The sequence below is a fragment of the Platalea leucorodia genome, assembly GCF_965183815.1.
Source record: "Platalea leucorodia genome assembly, chromosome: Z".
In the NCBI taxonomy this organism is placed as follows: Eukaryota; Metazoa; Chordata; class Aves; order Pelecaniformes; family Threskiornithidae; genus Platalea; species Platalea leucorodia.
Window position 1 is genome coordinate 71,717,866 of NC_138858.1, and position 18,582 is coordinate 71,736,447.

The 18,582-nt window shown below is 44.4% G+C and overlaps 1 protein-coding gene across 2 annotated transcripts in view; it reads right to left on the reverse strand.

The window, feature by feature from the left end:
• The window catches only part of ACO1 (aconitase 1), a 37,591-nt gene extending 24,447 nt beyond the window's left edge, over nt 1-13,144 (reverse strand). Inside the window, exons 1-3 of one of the 2 annotated variants that reach the window (XM_082335759.1) lie at nt 13,005-13,144; nt 2,211-2,331; nt 281-449 (exon numbers count right to left, since the gene is read on the reverse strand). In XM_082335759.1, coding sequence (XP_082191885.1) covers nt 281-449; nt 2,211-2,307 — 266 coding nt within the window. In that variant the 5' untranslated portion in view covers nt 2,308-2,331; nt 13,005-13,144. Of the gene's footprint in view, nt 1-280; nt 450-2,210; nt 2,332-3,548; nt 3,647-13,004 lie in introns of those variants that run through there. The other variant, XM_082335760.1, reaches the window with a different exon arrangement.
• Between the last annotated feature and the right edge of the window lie 5,438 nt (nt 13,145-18,582).

Below are 18,582 nucleotides of genomic sequence, written 5' to 3' on the forward strand. Positions count from 1 at the left end.
TTTGGATGCAATTTATCCATCCCATTTTCTTCCCTTCTGTTTTGAAGAGTTTCATAAAGATATTTATTTCTCCATCCCAGAAGCACTTCACTTAACACTTTTATCATGAATGTTTGCCTCTTCAAGTGTTGTCTGTAACATGACATCCAGGAAAGCTGAAAAAGGTCTTTCCAAACATTTCACTGCTATTTTTTCCCTCAGCTCACCCCTCCACCCCAAGCTGAGCACAGCTGCACTTTCAAGAGCCCCTCTTCCTAGCTTTGGAGAGCATCACACTCACGTGAAGTCTTGCAGAATAACTCTTGCAGGCTTAAACGGCACTTCAACATTCTTGTGTTGCACCACTTTCCAGTTGAGAATATTCTCAACATCTCCCTTCTTCACTAGGAACTCATCACAGTTACGGATTGCTGCTTCCAAGAGGACTCGAATAGAAAACGGCAGGCGTGCTGCATGGGTATGAGGCAAGAAACAAATTCAGTTTTTACCTTAGGACATACGTCAGCAAGTGCAATGTTTCACACCTGGAGCAGATGGGTCCTCGAGTGCTGTCCCGGTATTCTCACAAGGCTTTATCCCAAATTATCATTCACCCTTTTCTAGCTTCCAGCTTTGTCAGGAGGTCAGTGCTAACTGACCTGTTCCACTCAATTCTTTGAGCAGATTTATTATCTCAGTCCCTGTGAGACAACAGACATCTTTGCTGAAAGGACTCTCTTCCACAGGTCTTCCATCCTCCACAGCAGTACTACTCTGAAAACATGCTGTGCTCACCTTGTTTCTCTGCAGTTTCCTCTCACTCTAGCCACTGAACAGTGCCATATAAATCCACTAGAAAAACAAAATTTTCTACCTGACGTGTTGGAAAGCATACCTTTAGTGACCTAAGGAGTCTCATCTTCTCCAGACATGGACAATGAAACTGAACGGCATTAAGACTGTGCATCTGCTAATCTTCTTTTACTTCAAGATAGAAATACTTATAGAAGATGACACAAAATATTATTAGAGCAGTCCTGACAGCTTTACTACAAGCAATGGGTGTGAAGAAAAAAAAAAAAAAAAGTTTCTCTGTCCTTCCTCCCCTGGTCCACTGTCATAACAGCTGTTTGATTTCCTCTCAGAACATTTACATTCAAAAATCTCTTGACAAGTTTGTCCCAACTTTCTACACAGGGCCCCCAAGACACAAAAGTCACTTAATCACAGTGAGACCTCATTACTGCTATCATAAAAAAAACCCAACTATTATTCAAGACACAGTCATTCAGAATCATCTGGGGTTTTTAGTTGTTTGGGGGTTTTTTGTTGTTGTTTTTTGGCTTTTTTAAAATCTCCTCCCCCCACCCCACCCCTGCGCCCCATCCTTCTGTTGCTAAATTATTCCATTTTTCTGCTAGATAGTGAGAATTCCATCCTTTTGGCTTTAAAGAATCTGGAGTTTATCACTCTTGGAATCCTGTAATGGATCAACTGGTAATACCATACATCTATTTGTCTGTTTCTTAAGACTCATCTCTGCTTTTCATACACCAAGTCTGACATTAATTGATTTCTCATTTACACACTATCTAAGCCTGCAATGGATATGCGTTGCTGATGCTCAGAGAAAACATTCCTCCTCTTGCTTCCTGAATTCTCCTTAATCACCTGTTTCCTTTTTGAAAGAGGAAAAATATCCAACGCAGAGAGCTCTAAGCTACAGATATGAGTTTTCTAAGTAAGTGGCATGGATTGTAAGATTTTTAGCAGTGCCACACAGAAGATGCCTAAGTACATCCAGGAGGTGTCAGAGGAACTAAAGAAAAAGCCTCCTCAGCAAGAATTTTCTAGCGACTACTCTTTCTAAAGCTGAACAATCTTTCTGGGAGATTCAGTCATATCAGCGTTAGGCCCTTTCCAGCCTTTCACAGTAGCACAGCAGTATATGAGAAAACTTGTGCTCTTAGTTTTACCTAGTCCTCCTCATCCACTCAAGAAAAACAAGACTGCTGTGTGCACAGCATGTTGAGAAATTAATACTGTGATCTTGCCAGTATTTCTGTAGTTCTAAATTTCCAGAATTAAATTTTGCTAAAATTTTGTTTTCAAGAACTATCTTTTGAATTCTTGGTTCTCTCCAGAGACGAAATATCATCCAATGTTGCAATGTCTCTTCAGGTTCTGTTCACCAATGTTAATGAAATGCTTTCCTTATGTTGTAAACGTACCGTATCTCACATCTTCCAATTTGCTCAGATTAAAGAACTTCTTCAGAGGCTGTTTAGGGTCAAGTGGCTCCACAATCCGTACAAAAGGGTTGCTCATGGTTATTCAAGACCCTTAGTATCCCTAAAACACAAAACAAAAATCAAAGCTATTTTCACGACATCGTCCTGCATACAAAGTACATGTCCCGCAGTCCCACAATGTATCTGTCCCACATACAAGGTCTATAGCAGACAAAAAGGTACTGCGCAGTCTGTGTTAGTCACACCCTTTCCCCTACAAATCTACTTGTAACGCGACCTCAGAGATAAAAGGTCTGCAGGAAAATCAGAGCATTGCGAAAAACATGGATACGCCACATGGTTTACAAAGGAAGTTCAATGTCTGCACTAGTCTCTTCTTTATGCTGCTTCTAGACAGCCCTTTGTGCCTCGGTGATCCACGAACCACCGCAACAACGTGGTCCCATTTCTTAAGTAGGTGTCACTGGTCTCAAGCTAAACAGACAGGCATTTGCATCCAAAATCAAGAACAATTCAACAACCAGAAAACATAATAGTTTTACTTGAGCCAGAACGTATGACAGACTAAGATTACAAACCCTGACACAAGGAACCCTCCTGATTTCAGAAAGATTTGTTAGGGTCGCCACCAAAAAAAAAAAACCAAACCTAAAGCAGACTCTATTGTAAACATCATTTTAGTTTGAGATCTTTTCTTTTTTGTGGCTATCCTAATGGTTTACTGGATAGAGCATTCCATTGAGACCTAGGACTTTTAAGGTTCACTTATACAAGTTAAAGTACCCTGAGATATTGCCAATATCAAGGCCAACTAGCACAGAGGAGCCTAAATTCACTCTAGAAACATCTCTCAGTGTCCAGAAAAGATTAACTGCATGCAAACTGCCTAAAGGAACAGTTCCTAGGACGTTCTTAAGACCTGAACTCTGCCCAGGGCTCTTTTGGGAGCACTGGCTTAGGCCAACCCATGCCAAGGAGCAAGCTAACGGTTTAACAGTAAGGACAATTCTCTTCCAGTGTCTGGCAACATTCCCAGTTACGATTAAAATTTCTTTAGAAGAGAGATAATCACAGGCCTGATTTCCAGATCTGTTGTTGTTTTCCCACAGCACTGTTCCTGTCTTCATTCAAGTAGCATCACCTTCCCTTGCCCCAGCTTTTCAAACAAACAAACAAACAAACAAAAAAATCAACAAGGTGTGAGATGCACATCCTTTGACAGGCCTTGGAGACTGTTTGGTGCCAATGGATGCAAAAGGCCCAGTATTTGGTAAAAACAGTTAACGCAAAGCCAAAGAGTGAATTAATTTATCTCACCTGTCAGTCTCACTGACTGTTCAGGGAATACTATTACATAGAATACATTTATAGGGGATTTTTAAAGTATTCCAGCACAAATCACATTTGACATATTTTGAAAACAACAACAAAGTTCGAGGTTCGATTGAGATGGAGAGATAGCGGAAATGGTGACAAAGGAATGTCCAGGGTGTAAAGCAGCAAGATACTGTAAAAGAAAAAAATGTCCAGAATTCTGTCAAACAAAGCAATGGAAGTTTCTAGCACCACCACCCCCCAAACATATCACCTCTCACATTCCTATCTACAAGTCCTTTTCTGAGATTCCTCTTCCCAGCTTTGCAGATACCCATCCCGCACACAAGCCCATCAAGTTTTAGGTGTCATCTTCTTTAAACAGCATGAACTACTCAGCTATTCCTCTCCTAAGCAAACTCTGTGCTTCTACGATTCAACATGATCAAAATAAACTGCTTCCTTCCTCTCCTTGTCAGCTATGCTCCTGTTGAGCTTTATTTTCTGCCTTCCCAGCTGAGAACTTTATTTTATGCATATCCACTTCTCACGGGAAAGTCTAAGGGTAGCTGAAGACAGAAAACACTGGGATATCCCCTGACAGATAAAGGAGGAGATACTTTGATATGATCATAATGAGTCCACTGCACTCAGTTCACATATTCTCATCTAAGTATAAATTGCAGCTGTAACATTTCGCATCCAAGTCAGTGTCTTGGCAAACCACAGCAGCAATTCAAGATGCTATGAGACATATTTGTTACCGTTTCTTTGCCAGACATCACCCTCTTCCCTGAACACTGCTTTTTTAGTTCACAGTATGAGGTACTTCAGTACAAACTTGCTTTCATCAGTGTGTTGCACAAACATGCCGAACTGTGGGGTGATCAAGGCCTAAACACATGTTCTTTTCACCTGTCTGGTCATGTTGATCTGAACAACTCTGTTACAACCTTGTAAGCCATTTAGAAATCCCTGCAAAGAAGTAAAGTATCTAGAAAAAATACCAACTTGCAGCATTGCTGTAGCAAATTTCACAGAGCCGGAGAAGCCTCAGTCATACCAACTACTATTTCCAGACAGTAAATTATAAACCAAGTGGCCACAGCACAGAACTCAAGCTAGTGATCTGCCAAAAAGATGCAAGGGAGCAACACTCTGCAGACTGAGTACACCAACATTTTTTAAGTAATCACTGCGATAGATACAGATTAACTTGTGATTGCAGCACAGAATATTTATTCACATTTTGCAGGCACCGAAATGTAAATATGCAAACAGGCTAGCACGCAGGGGAGCCGACATCTGCCTGCCTGGGATTGGCGCAGCGCGCAGGGTCAGACGCAGTGACCGTGGCCCGTGCATCACGACCGCGGTAACAGCTGATCACACGTACCAAAGAAAGCACTTGATCTTCTGCCTAACAACCTCAAAACCGTTTGCGTGGAGGTCACATCTGAAATGAGATTCCACGTAGTAACCCTCAGGAAGTACAGATTAAGAGGTTTCTAATGGTAACAGCCACCAGCCACCCACACAAGCCATGCTCATCCTGGCCTTGGAAAACGGCCCAAGCTATTCCCCCTCTCCCAATTATCCAGACGCATGTTCTTTAGTGCTTGTGCAATTCTGGACACAGCCCTAAGAGTCCAGGGGTTTCAGTTGACTGAAATCTATGAAAATGGTTCAACTGGGGAGTTAAAGGAAAAAAAAAAAAAAGGGAGCAAAATCTCGTTACTGGAACCTTCTCAAAGGGCTGCACGACTTGTATGAATTGTACCAGACAAACAATAGTTTTATTTTAGCCCTTCCTGCACCTACTAATGCAATTCTGTGAACACTGATAATTCGGCTCATACTAATGCTGATCATCTTTAAATCTACATTCCCTAACTATCAATATTGTTCTCCACTCACCTTGTTACATCAGTGCAGCTCCTTAGCTCCATCTCATATCAGAGTATGCCTTGAACTTGCCCACAGACTGCACATCCGCTCCATCACAGAAAGTCTGATTTCTGGCTTTTCTCTCTCCCAGAGAAGCAGAAGTGCAGAAAGATACTAACCATGAGGGGCAAATTTATTTGGACGAGTTCATAACTTTCCAAATATAAAAAAAGGAAGCTGTTTTTTGTTCATGAAACACTTGCCCTTCAGAGCAGAGAATGAGCCCTTGGCTGTGACAGCTGTTCGGTACTGTCTGTATCCCTAGATATGACACAGGAGGGTTCAAATTTCTCTGGCAACACAAGTTTTACATTACGATAATCGAACAAGGCATTTGCACTAGCAAAATCTGCATACAGCAACATTCCTCACTTCATCTGTATTGAGCGGATCAGTGAACTCAGCTTTTACCATGAGAGCTCAGATGTTTACTAGCAACGAAAGATCAGTGCAAAAATGCCTACTGGCTGTACTGTGCGTGTGGATCTCTGTGGCAGCCTGAAGACCACACCATTTGATGATCATTACATACAAAATATGCACAAGGGGACAGAAGCAAAAAGGTGCCTGTACCCTCCTCTTTCCCTCCTTGTCTTCTCTTAAAATTCCATCAACTAAATCAAATACACTCATGCGGATCTCCACAAAAAGGATTAAAGTATGTAACTAAAAATAACCTTTTTTTTTTTTTTTAAAAAAAAAGAACATTCCCAGGAGATTTAAACATATGTTGCATGTGTTGATTTCAAATCTTAAGTCGATGTAACTTTTCTGAGTATCCAACATAAACACAGTACTAGTCATATCACAACACCTTCTACTGGAAAAGGACTCAGTTCAGTAATTAAGGCATTATTTAAAGCATGTTCTTGACTGATTGTGGGTGCTGGACTCTACTTCAGACCTCTGTAAAAGCAGCAGTGTGACTTGGAACAATTTCAACAAGCTGAAATTTTACTGAAGTGAATGGAATTGAGAAAGCATCCTGATATATCCTGTAGTTTTGCCCTTGCAGAAATTCTTCCTGCAGACCATAGAGAGGGAAAAGGTGTGCTGTTTAGCTTCCCACTATACCTAAGAGAGAATGTGAAGCCAACAGAGCTGTTCTAGACATCACTTTAACACATTATTCTACTCTCTTTAGAGCTGCCAGAGAGCCTGAAGGTGAAAATGGATACAGCTAATCAGGCGAAAAGCAACAATCTCTTTCACACCGCTAAAAAAAATTATTTTTTTAAAACATAACTGCTCTTCATTTGTTGTACCAGATCAATACCAGCAACAACATTGTTCTAGGTTTTTTAGGCATGTCAGGGGAGCCCACTCATCTCTCACTACCCAGAATAAGAGAAAACTTTAGCACATGGAGTACTTTTCTGCTTAAATACATGTTGACAGTAAATCATGCTCTTTCTGTAGTACATGACATGAGGGTTGACAAAAGCCTCCTAATTAGTAATAATCACATTTATTACAGAAGTGCCTGACGACAAACCAAAGGGACAGATTTATTTTGTTTGACCTGCAAAAAAGAAAAAAAAAGAAAAAAAGCCTCTGGATGAGACAACTTCTGTCTAAGCTTCAGGCCACAAAGTAGGAACAGAAGAGGCACAGTCATTCAGCATTTTAGTACAGACATATTAATCTCACTCAGGGAAAGAGAATATGTTTCCACCACTGCCTTTTTTATTCCATCTTTGGTTTCTTAGTTGTTGTCTATGCAAGGGTGCCTAAGTTATTAACAGGAAGAGTTCATTTTAAGCATCTATTCATAAAGCTAAACACCTAATAACTTGACTAAAACAGATTTCAAGTAATAAAAGCTCTTTTTCCTGGAGAGTGGGTAAATTCTCGGCCACCACTGGGAAGCACACACTCGGCAAAGGAGCAGTTTAATTTGAACACTCCAGCAGATGCTAGAAATGCTAGAAAAGGCTACAGTCAGCCAAAGTAAAGACGGTATTTTATCAGCCATCAAGAAAAGGGGGAAGGCTCAGACTTGTCGGTACTTGCAGGAAATCTGTGAAGAAACTTCCAGCTGAAAACTGGCAAAAGGAGAGGTGAGCTGGCAGGACTGCTATGATAAAAGCCCTTGCCCGGTGACAAGGCAGAGGACATAGGGAACACTCATGGCCTTGCTTGGAAAATACAGCATTTTCCACCCATGTTGAATCTGATCTTACCACCTTCCGTTGCAATTATCATTCCTTCTCCTACTCCTCCAAGTTATTTCCCCTAGTTTTGTCCACTCAACCGATTGACATTGTGTGTGTAAGTATGCGTGTGTATCTGTACTTAGCTAAGTATGTGACAAGCATCTCTAAATAGCAAAAGCAAGTAACTAAAAAAGAAATAAGGGGAGCTGCAGCAGAGCAGCGGGCTACTGAGTTCTAAATCCATCAAGACAATATTGAGCATGCATTTTCTGACATTACTTAGAATTATATATAGCTGAACAGCACTTCTTAAACTGAGGGCTATTGCTCAGTTCTCCAACAGAAAATGAGTCTCTGCAACTTAGATAGCTCTTCTCATCGCTTTACGTTCTGCTCAGCAATGGGCTTTAATTAAAAATGTTGAGGACTACTTCCAGTTTACCTAAGTTATAGATCACTTCGCCATGAACAAAGATCTCTTAGCAGGTCCAGCATGTAGGAACTTCAGTCCTATTGGAATTGCAGCATGCTCTGTGTATACCTAGCAAGGTAGGAAAGTATCCATGTTAAGCATGCTGCCAGAAGTCTGCATTTTTGATACGGAAAGACAACCTCTCCAATATTAGTCAGGTGTCTGCAATAATAAAACTTTGGTGAGTAAATCTCTCCATAATTCAAGTCAGTTTAGAAAAAAACTGAATACAGATATTTGTGTGGTAGAAAAAAAATTTAGTTCAAATATCCACGTTGCCTAAGAAAAATGTTTTTGTTACCCCGGGAAAAAAACACCACCACCACAACAAAAAAAAACCTGGCAAAAAAACAACCAAAAACCAAAAAAACCCCCACAAATGCCCCCAGCATTTGGACAGTGTTCAACACTGCTACTAGAACAAGCAGAGTCTTGTTTTATAATGTATCTAGCTATAATTACTTTTGGATGCACACAGAACAGATGATTACAACTACTGTTGCAATAAATACAGGTTTCTTGTTTTGATTAATAGAAGCTCTTACTATTTAACACTTACTGTACCTGTGACAGATAAGGCCACTATATAAAAAATATACAGTGCTGCATTACTGTAACCAGTCAGGGACAAGATTTCAGTGCTAACAGAGATTTAAGAAAGAATCTTTGTGTTGCTCTGTTACACAGAGAAGTCCATCTTTACATATAGATCTTTAAAGACAAATCCACTAACAATTTGATGACTCAGCAACTATTCTGCTGGTATAAACTACACCATTATTGCACATGGGAAGAAAATGCAGTAATACATAAAGGAGTTTTATTTTTAAACACTCTCTAAGAAAAGGTTCAGGGAGCTCCTTTCAGCTTTATAACGCTGAAGAGGAACTCTGCACTGGAACACAAACAGGACTCCAGACTGCAGACTTTACTGCTTTATCCTGATGCCTCAAACTTTGACTGCAATGCTAAAATATTTATTTATTCAGAGCCGTAATGTGCTACACTTTCAGTGCACTGGGCAGGTTACTAAGTGCATATTCCTATAACCTGTATATTTCACAGGCTGTCATAAGCATTCTGATGATTTCACTTTGTTAGCAGCATTGTATTGCACATATAGGAACCGAAGGTTTAGTTCAGAGATCAAGCTTGTGAAATCAAACCTTTAGGTCTTAAAGTAACTCCAGCTCCAAGTGAAGTTTAGATGCGTGCCCAGTTCCAAGATGTGGATATTAAACTCCCTCAAGTCATCCCTCTGGAAAGCCAAATGCTACCTCCTCCCTCACTTCAACACAGTTAGTTCACTTACTGCTTAAGGCACAGTCAAAACACTTCTCTCGTATACATCTCGCCAGCTTTTGGTGACCCAGGCAAGCACACGTATCTAGTATCCTCAGACAGCCTCTGGAATGCAACGCAGCCTTACAGTTAACAAAATCCGGATCCTAATAAAGCAGGCACAAGTGCTAAGGGAATGCTGTGTCAGCAGAGTGTCCTAGTTAAAAAGTAGAGACTAGTTTTCTTTTTGCTGCAGCAAAAGAGCAGTATTCTGCCCAAGCATACAGGGAAGCTTATTCAGATGCTACAGAACACTGAAAAACAAAGCCTTGAATTTTTTTCTTTTTCCCCTGAAAGAGCAATTCTGAACTTTAACCTACTTCCTATCTCTGTACAAACTTGCTGCTCATTTCCCCTATGTTAGCAGTCTCAGACTGTTCCTTAACAAATATGCAGCATGGACCAGTTTTAACAAAGAACCAGCTTTCAGCGTTAGTAAAAAAAATAAAATCCAGTATAACACACAGAAACACGTTCCCACTGATAAGTTAACACAGAAGCGCTGCAAGAAGTCTGGAATACAGAGAGCGCTCTAAGTGTGTACAAAGGTTTGGTCTGAAATTTGGTTTCAATTTCAGCAGGCAGGATTAAAAGACATCTCACTATTGGTCTGTTTATTTCAAAAGGCTCATGTGAAGAGGGGAAGGAACACTGCAGAGGTGCATGGGAAGGGGAAACAAAATGGGATTACTGTGAATCAGCCTTCTACTCACGCCATTACGGTTGTACCAGCTCTGTAAACTGCTGTCTCTGCACCGCTAAAACTCCTTTTGTGCAACTTGCCATCTGAACTCTTTCAGAGTTATCCAAGATACGTAAGTGGAAGGAGTCCTTTCAGGACGAAGAACTGATGAGAGGATTACTACAGTTGTGAAATAAATCTGGCATGGTGGGGAAAAAGTCCTAACTTTTCGTGCCATTTCAAGACAAATCCTGAATTTGTGCTCTGGAAATAATGAAAGTTAATTTTCTCACAAGAAAAATTGCTGCCTACAATCTCAGCAGCTATTCAACCTTCATGTAGATGAATCCAGCTTGCAAACACCCATGGCTTCAGTCTGTAAGCAGAACAAGTGTGTATCTGATAAGATTTCACCACTTCCAACTAGCTGTTACAAGAGTTTACTAGCCAAGCTCCCTGGGGAGGCAAATTAAATTTCCACAAAACGTTTTTAATTCAACTGGCTTTTTCAGAACAGTTTTCCACAAAAAGGCTACGGGGGAAAAAAAACAAAACAAAACAAAACAAAAAACCAAACAACCAAAGAACCCCAACCAAAACTAAACACCCTCTTTCAAAAGCTTCTGGAGCCCCGACCCTAGAACTGTGGGATGTCCCAGTTCCTGCAAGGAAGTGCCAAATACCTAGAGGAAATCTTCTGAACTAACCACTCCCTAAGGCAGCACTAAGGGCAAGAACCCTGAAAAATTCTTACCTCCTATTCACACAAACAGAGCAGACTCCTGGAAGTTAAGACTCCTCTCTACCTTCTCTCTGTTTCAAAAGAAGGAAAGGGACCACTCTTCAATTCATAACCTTCCAGTGATCTTAAGTGGATCATTACTCTGAGTAGGGAGAAAATTTCCAGCTATTATGTGGTGAAATCCTGCAGTGAGAGTCTATGTTGGAAAACACTAGCAAAAGAGATTTGCTGCTATTCTTACTATTTAAATATTAATAACGTTCCTTCCGTGGTTTTCTGCAATTATTGTTTCAGCTTTTCCACCATTACTATAAAAACTTCACTGAATAATATCAAAGTGGGAGTGTATTATCCTCTGGCTAAAGGGAACCAGAGAGAAAGAAAGGTGCCAAATTACAAATGTGAGATGACAAAAAAATGCAGTTTGAGAGTCCTACAGTCTTCAATGCAGCAGCAGTCTGCATGACATACTCTGCAAAGCACTGTGAAGTAAGCAGACTCCTTCATACACCGAAAACCTCTCCAGGAATTCCCTCTATCTTACAAAGTCCAGGATGAGTAAAGTATTGACAGTTTTCCGAATAACTCCTCACACGCACCACAGATCCTGGAGGGCACAAGAGTCAGCTGCACTTCCTACTCTATGCACACTGAATTCCTCTTACTGTCTTTGAAGAAGTAACAATCCCCAGAAGTTTATTAGGACATTCTGATGGAGCACAATTGCTTTTAAGCAACGCAATACTAAATAAACATTCCAGTGTTAATATTTCTCTAGGGTGGTCTTCCTTTACTTCAGTATTGTGGATTGATAATGAGCCAGTCTGAACAATAGCAACAGCACTGAGTGCTCAGAGATATTAATTCAATTCCAATTGTTTGGAGAGAGAATCCTCTGTTTTAGACCAAGTTTCCTGCTGATACTAAAGAATACTAAAGTCCAGACCTCTCCGTCTCCCCCCCCCAGCTTTAGAGGTGGAAACCAAGTATCAAAGTACAACCTCCAGTTAAAAAATAAGAGGGAACTGTGGTGGTGTTATGAAACGTGGCAATGCGCTGAACAGATGGATACACGGGGACTAATCTATAGATACACCTAATCCAGATTCTGGTATCAGGCTTCTCCACAGCCACAGTCCTCAGCCAGGTTAGACTACATGGCGAACACCTGCCTCTGTGCTACAACCCCCGTGACTGTTACTGCTACAGAGCACCTGCATCTGCTGTCTGTGCCACGAACGCAAAACAAATTATTTTGTCACCCAAAACAAAAACGCAAAACTATTAAAACCTGTCACGGTACCTTAATATAGGCTTCGCCTTATAATGCTTTTCTTCCATCCCTTCTCTGTCTTACCTACTTATGCCGCAGTTTTATTGTTGTTTTTGCAACACAGCAGGGTTGCCGTGTGCCTGCTACCTACACTATGCACACTATGCTCTACTATTTCGATCCTACTGAAATACCAATAGACAAGGCTGTTCCTGTAGGAAAACTAACGAAAAAGCTCTGCCTGGACGAGGACAGGGCAGCACAACTTCTCTTCCATTCCCGCTCTTCTCTCGCTAGACCTGTTCTCCTCTCCCAGCTCTGCAAGAGCGGACTCCCGTGCCTGGTGCGAGCAGGTTCAAAGCCGGCTCTCGGACAGACCGCGTTTCAGAGCCGGGGCCCGGCCGGGCCGCTCCGCTCCGCTCCCCGCCGCCTTGCAGCGCTGCTGCTGCCGCTGCTGCCCGGGGACGGTGCCACCAAGCCGCCCGCAGGGCTGCTCTGCCAGAGCCGCCTTCCCCCCGCAGCACCCAGCCGCTCCAACGCTCGCTCCCAGCCTCCACCCCGGGAGCCGCGGCCGGCGGGCCCCGCCGCCGGGCCAGCCTGGCCTGGCCTGGCCTGGCCTGGCCTGGCCTGGCCTGGCCGCCGATCCCCGCCCTCCGCCCGGGCCCACACCCGCCTCAGCTCTCCCCCGAGCGGCGCCCCGCAACCCCCGCCACCTTCCCCCGCGGCCGACGGGGCCCGGCGGCGCCCGGGAAAGGGTGCGCCGCGGCGGGGGAAGCGCCTTCAAGGCACCCGAGCCGCCGCCAGCGGGGCGGGGGGGGAAGCAGGGCGGCCGGGGCCCGCACTCACCGGGGAGCGAGGAGGAACAGACCGCCGCCGCTGGCCGTCAGGGGCCGCCGGGCGCAGGCAGGGAGGGGGTGGGCTGGCTCCGCCCCGCCGCCCTGAGGGCCGGCCGCCATGGCCGGCCGCCCGAGCGGGGAGGCGGGAAGCGAGGGAGGGCAGCCGGCCGGCCGGCGGGGCAGGGAGGGCAGGCGGGCAGCCGGCGGGGGCGCGGAGCGGGCCGGGCTTCCCGTTCCTGCCCGCAGGCCTGGCCCGGGCTGGCGCCTCAGGGAGCCGCTGCCTTTCTGGGGCAGCGCCTCTCCCCGGGGGGGACGAGGCGAGGGAGCGCCGTGCTGCGTGGAGGGGTGGCCCCCGGGCGGGCAGGGTGGCGGCACCGGGGCCGAGGCCGGATCAGGTCAGGCCGCTGCTGCGGGCCGAGCCATGGCAGGGACGGGCACTGCCAAAGGCGGGGCGCGGGCCGTGGTGTGCTTTGCAGGCGCCGTGAGTCCCCTGCACGCTCCCTGCCCGAGCAGGGCTCCGAGCGGGTCCGAGAGCCCCCTCACTGCGGCCGGGACCTGGAACCATGGTAAAAGGGGTCTCCCTCGGGATACGGCCTGACACGCGGGACTGCTTCCTTGTGGCAGCGCCACAGGAGAGGGACCTCAGGTTGCTTCTTGGGGCCGGGGGGAGAGCTCGCTGACCCAGCTGTTGGCCTGCCAGTTGGCAAAAACGGCCTGTTACGTATAAACTGGTCACGATCAATATCGTGACGCCAATATTGAAGAAGAATGTCAGAGTACAGGGCGTCCTAGAGGACCTAATTAACATCACCCCCACAGCCAAGTGTTTTTCAGTGTCCAGGATGCTCACGACAGAACAGCATGTGGTTTGGGCCTGAATAAAGTAAATTAAAAAGCATCTAATTCTAGGAAAATCATTAGATAGATAGGAAAGGGGGAGTTAAAGATACATGGGGGTTGTGTGGAAAGAGAGCAGATGTGTCTTACAAGTCTGAAGAAGGTCTCGGAGGCCTGGAGAGTGGCTAGGAAACTTGCTACCCACTGAGAGTCAGAGCTGGAGGAAGAGAAGACCAGTAATGTTTTGTTTTTTTCCCCAAAGAAAGCAGAGGCTAAGAGCAAACAGGGCTACTTGCTGGCTTTGCTGCAGAGGAGCAGGTCTCAGATGAGCAAGCTGATGTGAAGAGTGTAAATGAAAGTGCTTTGCTGTGCTCAGGAAGAAGGATGAAACCTAGGAAATGCCCAAGATGGCTCTCCTGGTTGTTTGCGGGTTGGATTCCTGCACACTGACCTGTGCTGGCAGATCCTCCTGCCTACACGCTGTCCCGCTGGAATTTGCAGACCCCAGAAAATCAGTGGTAGGATCTCAGGGTCTAGCAAACAAGATACATTGTGTAGAGTTTTTTTGTAACTAAATACTGAAATCCTGGCTTTGGCATAGCTGCTACTGATTTTACTGGTACAGCTAAGACTTCTAGGGCCCCTCTGTAGTTTAACCTACTATTCTCTGAGTTGATACCTCTAAATGTCCTGGCATCTACAAAATATAGTACTTTTGAGTTATCATTCAAAATCTTTTCCAGGTTGGCCTGTTTTCTGTTCAGCATATATATGTCATGGAATAATTCACATGCACTAAGTTCTCTTTTTAGAATTGCATGAGGTTTTAGAACATATGATTTGCTTTAACAGATGGTTAACTTGGACATGAAACTAGACATTAATTCATAATGTTCTTTTCAAACCTTTTGCCAGAGAGGTTCCCAAGACTGAGATTTTCAGAACAAAGTCATATTTGTTGTTTGGCAGTGGAAGGAGAAGGCCCACGTTTTCTTCAGGACACCACAACACAGTAGATGACTCTGGTGTTATAAGAAGTCAGAGAATTTCTAAAACCTCTTAGTGCTTTCCTTAGAGTTTTAAATGTGTCATTAATTGATAGAATTTTTTATTTTTGTATATGTTTAGTTAATAAAAGCATTTCAGTATGTTCCTCTTGGTGAGATAAAGTCCTGCAATAACTCTTGGGGTCACTTCCTTTTAAAAACAAGGGTTGTGATTTTGTTGTTTTGTCTAACAGAACAGACTTCCAAGGCCCATGTGCGCCACTGAGTTTTGAATCATGAATAAAATCCTTCATACGTAGATACCAAGGCAATTGCTGCAAAATCTGATTGACCTAAAATCTCTTGGGCAAAGAGCAAAGACTAGTGAAATAGGAGGTCAGCAACAGAAATGGGAAATCCATTTGCCAGCTCCGACTTCTCCCAGGGAGTATCTGCAAGGTTTGTATTTTCTGTTCTGTGTGGAGGGGAGGCCCCCGAGGCTGGGGGGGTGGGAGGGAAGATGTCTTACCACAGAAAGAGGGGCAGCACTGCTGCAGCATCTGCTGGTTGTATGTAAGGACACACAGGCCACGATGGGATTGGAAGATGGGCTGTTCGTTCAAGGGTTTATGGTAATGCTGTCTGAAGGTTATCACAGGCTGGCGCTTGCAGCACGAGTATTTGAGGCTGTCATTCTTCGCAGCGGGGCTAAGTTTACAATAATATGGCTTATTTAGCAGATGATTAAAAGTTTGTGGGTTTGTCTCTCTCCCAAGACTGGTAGGAGGTGAGTACTACCTTGGATCTGTTGTTTGTAAGGAAGATGTTTACTGAAATGGGTTCTTGGTTTCAAGATCCGATTGCAAGGACGTCCAACAGTTTTCTTGGGCAATCACGCATTGTGCTGAATCAGCGTTAAAGGAAATGACTTTCAGTTCTTGCACAAAAAGATGGAGGCAAATCGGAACAACAGTGCCTTTCATGTTGCAGTCATGAGTGTCCCAGTGCTTGTGACTTCCTGTTTTTTAGGGTTTTTCATTAAATTATTTCACAGCAGAGGAGGAACTTGTGTCAGTCCTTTGTCCTTTCTGTCTTACTGGAGCGATCCATTTACAAGAGGCTTGGTCTAACCTCAGATTCCTTCTAGAGTGTTTTTTAAGGTTATTCACCAAGCAGCGTACTAGAAGTCGAGGGAGTGGGTCATGTCTGTTCAATCCCTAGCTGACTTCACTGTCGCAACTATTTCACTCATTCTAATCCTACCAAGAAGTTACAAATACTTGGGATTCCCAAGGGGCAGCTTTCAGCTCATTACAGCCTACAAAGCCTCAACCTACAGCAGTTAGTAGATTTCTGTGTTGTGGTAATCCTCCATGAAGGCTCAGCTGGTCACTGAGGTTGCAGCAATCACAGGATTGCTGCAATCAGTCTCGAACTGGGCTAGGATTGGGATGGGGGGAAGACAATAAACTAGAGCTGTCAGCCTAGGGGACGGAGAGCTGTTTGCCCTCCCAAAGAAGTGTCCCTCAGCAGCACTATCTGCATGTGTCCTCCTGCTTTTCCTGGCTATTGGCAGTATAATGAAATCCCCTGATGAGGTTTGCTCTGGAGTGCTGTGTCCCCACAAGCAGCACCTAAGGGTACATCACATAACATACTATGTTTTGCAGAGCATGATATGAATTCATATTTTCAAACGAATTCACCACTCAGTAAAAGTGTTTCACACCAGGAAGCCATCGGTGAACGAGTTTGGGAACTGGTGAGGTGGTAACTTGCAGGTGATGGGCTACAGCTTGTCCTGAGTACAGGAAAATAAATTTGTTTGGCAGCTCACAAAGGAGTTCATGCGCAGATTTCATTGTCAGTCATATACACCCAGCTGTTTTAAGCTGTTGGAACTGTCACTCTGCAACAGTAGTACAAGTCTGAAAAGAGAGAATCTAGCACAGAAGACCAGTTAGAAATACCAAAGTGGGTTCTGGTTATTTAAATAAGTGATGGCCTGCTGCTTCTCTTCTTTAATGAGATGATTATGCATCCTCTAAAGAAAATTATGTGGTCAGCATATTTTAATAAATATATTATAATCGGCTTCTGGTCTTAGCACTGATTTACTTAAATGCCCTTCTTTAAATGAGTCTTCAATTCATATAATTGCAGTAACGCTAATTGAACTTCATAGTCTAGATTCAGTACCAAAATGAAGATTCCCGTTCTGCCATCTACTGGTTAAATGGGGTTTAGCGGAGGCTTGGTGTCAATCACCACCAGTAAGAGGGCATTGACTTGGGAGTGCAGATCCCGATTTTGCTCCCGAGTCGAAATTCACCCAGGTGTACTGTCAAGGAACCATACAGTTCTCTTGCAGAGTAAAAGCACTTCTTCAACTCTGCGACATGAACTGAAGAAAAGGGAGTTGAGAATGGGATTATGTATCAAAGATCAAAGCATAAATTGAGACTGAGTCAAGTAAAACTGCTGTCACTTGACTGTCAGCACTGCGCCTTCACCACCAGACTACATAACGCTTTTGCAGAATTTTTTCAGAAGTCGATTATCTCCTGTCATCTTACAGTCGCTGTACTGATGCATCAGAAAGACAAACTGTGTGCACCATAGAAGTGGGAGTTCTGTCTCTATTGAGAGTAATGATGTAACTTGCAGTAAATGCAGAAGTCTTTGCTGGCTACCAGTGTATTTCCCTGCATAGCTGGAACGGTGTAGAGGACTTTAACCTGGACTAGATTCTTGGGCATGCTCACCCTGAAACAACCCACGTTCAAAATATTCTTTAAACTGTTGGTGTATATGCAACATACAATACCCTTGCACACAGTTAGGCTTGATCCGTGCTGTTCATAGTTTGTATCATCGCAGTTGCAGTAATACTCCCTACGGAGCTCAGGACTCTACCTTCCTCCCCTTAGGTAGGAAGGCCCTGCAGAGGGACCTGGACAGGCTGGATCGTTGGGCTGGGGCCAACTGCATGAGATTCAACAAGGCTCAGTGCCGAGTCCTGCCCTTGGGTCACAACAACCCCAGGCAACGCTACAGGCTGGGGGAGGAGTGGCTGGAGAGCTGCCTGGCAGAAAAGGAGCTTGGGGTGTTGGTTGACAGCCGTCTGAACATGAGCCAGCAGCGTGCTCAGGTGGCCAAGAAGGCCAATGGCATCCTGGCCTGTATCAAGAATAGTGTGGCCAGCAGGACCAGGGAGGTGATCGTGCCCCTGTACTCGGCACTGGTGAGGCCGCACCTCGAGTCCTGTGTTCAGTTTTGGGTCCCTCACTACAAGAAGGACATCGAGGTGCTGGAGCGTGTCCAGAGAAGGGCAGTGAAGCTGGTGAAGGGTCTGGAGCACAAGTCTTGTGAGGAGCAGCTGAGGGAGCTGGGGTTGTTTAGCCTGGAGAAGAGGAGGCTGAGAGGACACCTTATTGCTCTCTACAAGTACCTGAAAGGAGGCTGTAGTGAGGTGGGGGTCGGTCTCTTCTCCCAAGTAACAAGTGATAGGACAAGAGGAAATGGCCTCAAGCTGCACCAGGGGAATTTTAGGTTAGACATTAGGAAAAACTTCTTCACCAAAAGGGTGGTCAAGCATTGGACCGGGCTGCCCAGGGAAGTGGTTGAGTCTCCATCCCTGGAGGTATTTAAAGAACGGATAGATGTGGTGCTCGAGGACATGGTATAGATGGGCTTGGCAGTGCTAGGTTAACGGTTGGACTCGATGACCTTAAGGGTCTTTTCCAACCTTGACGATTCTATGAT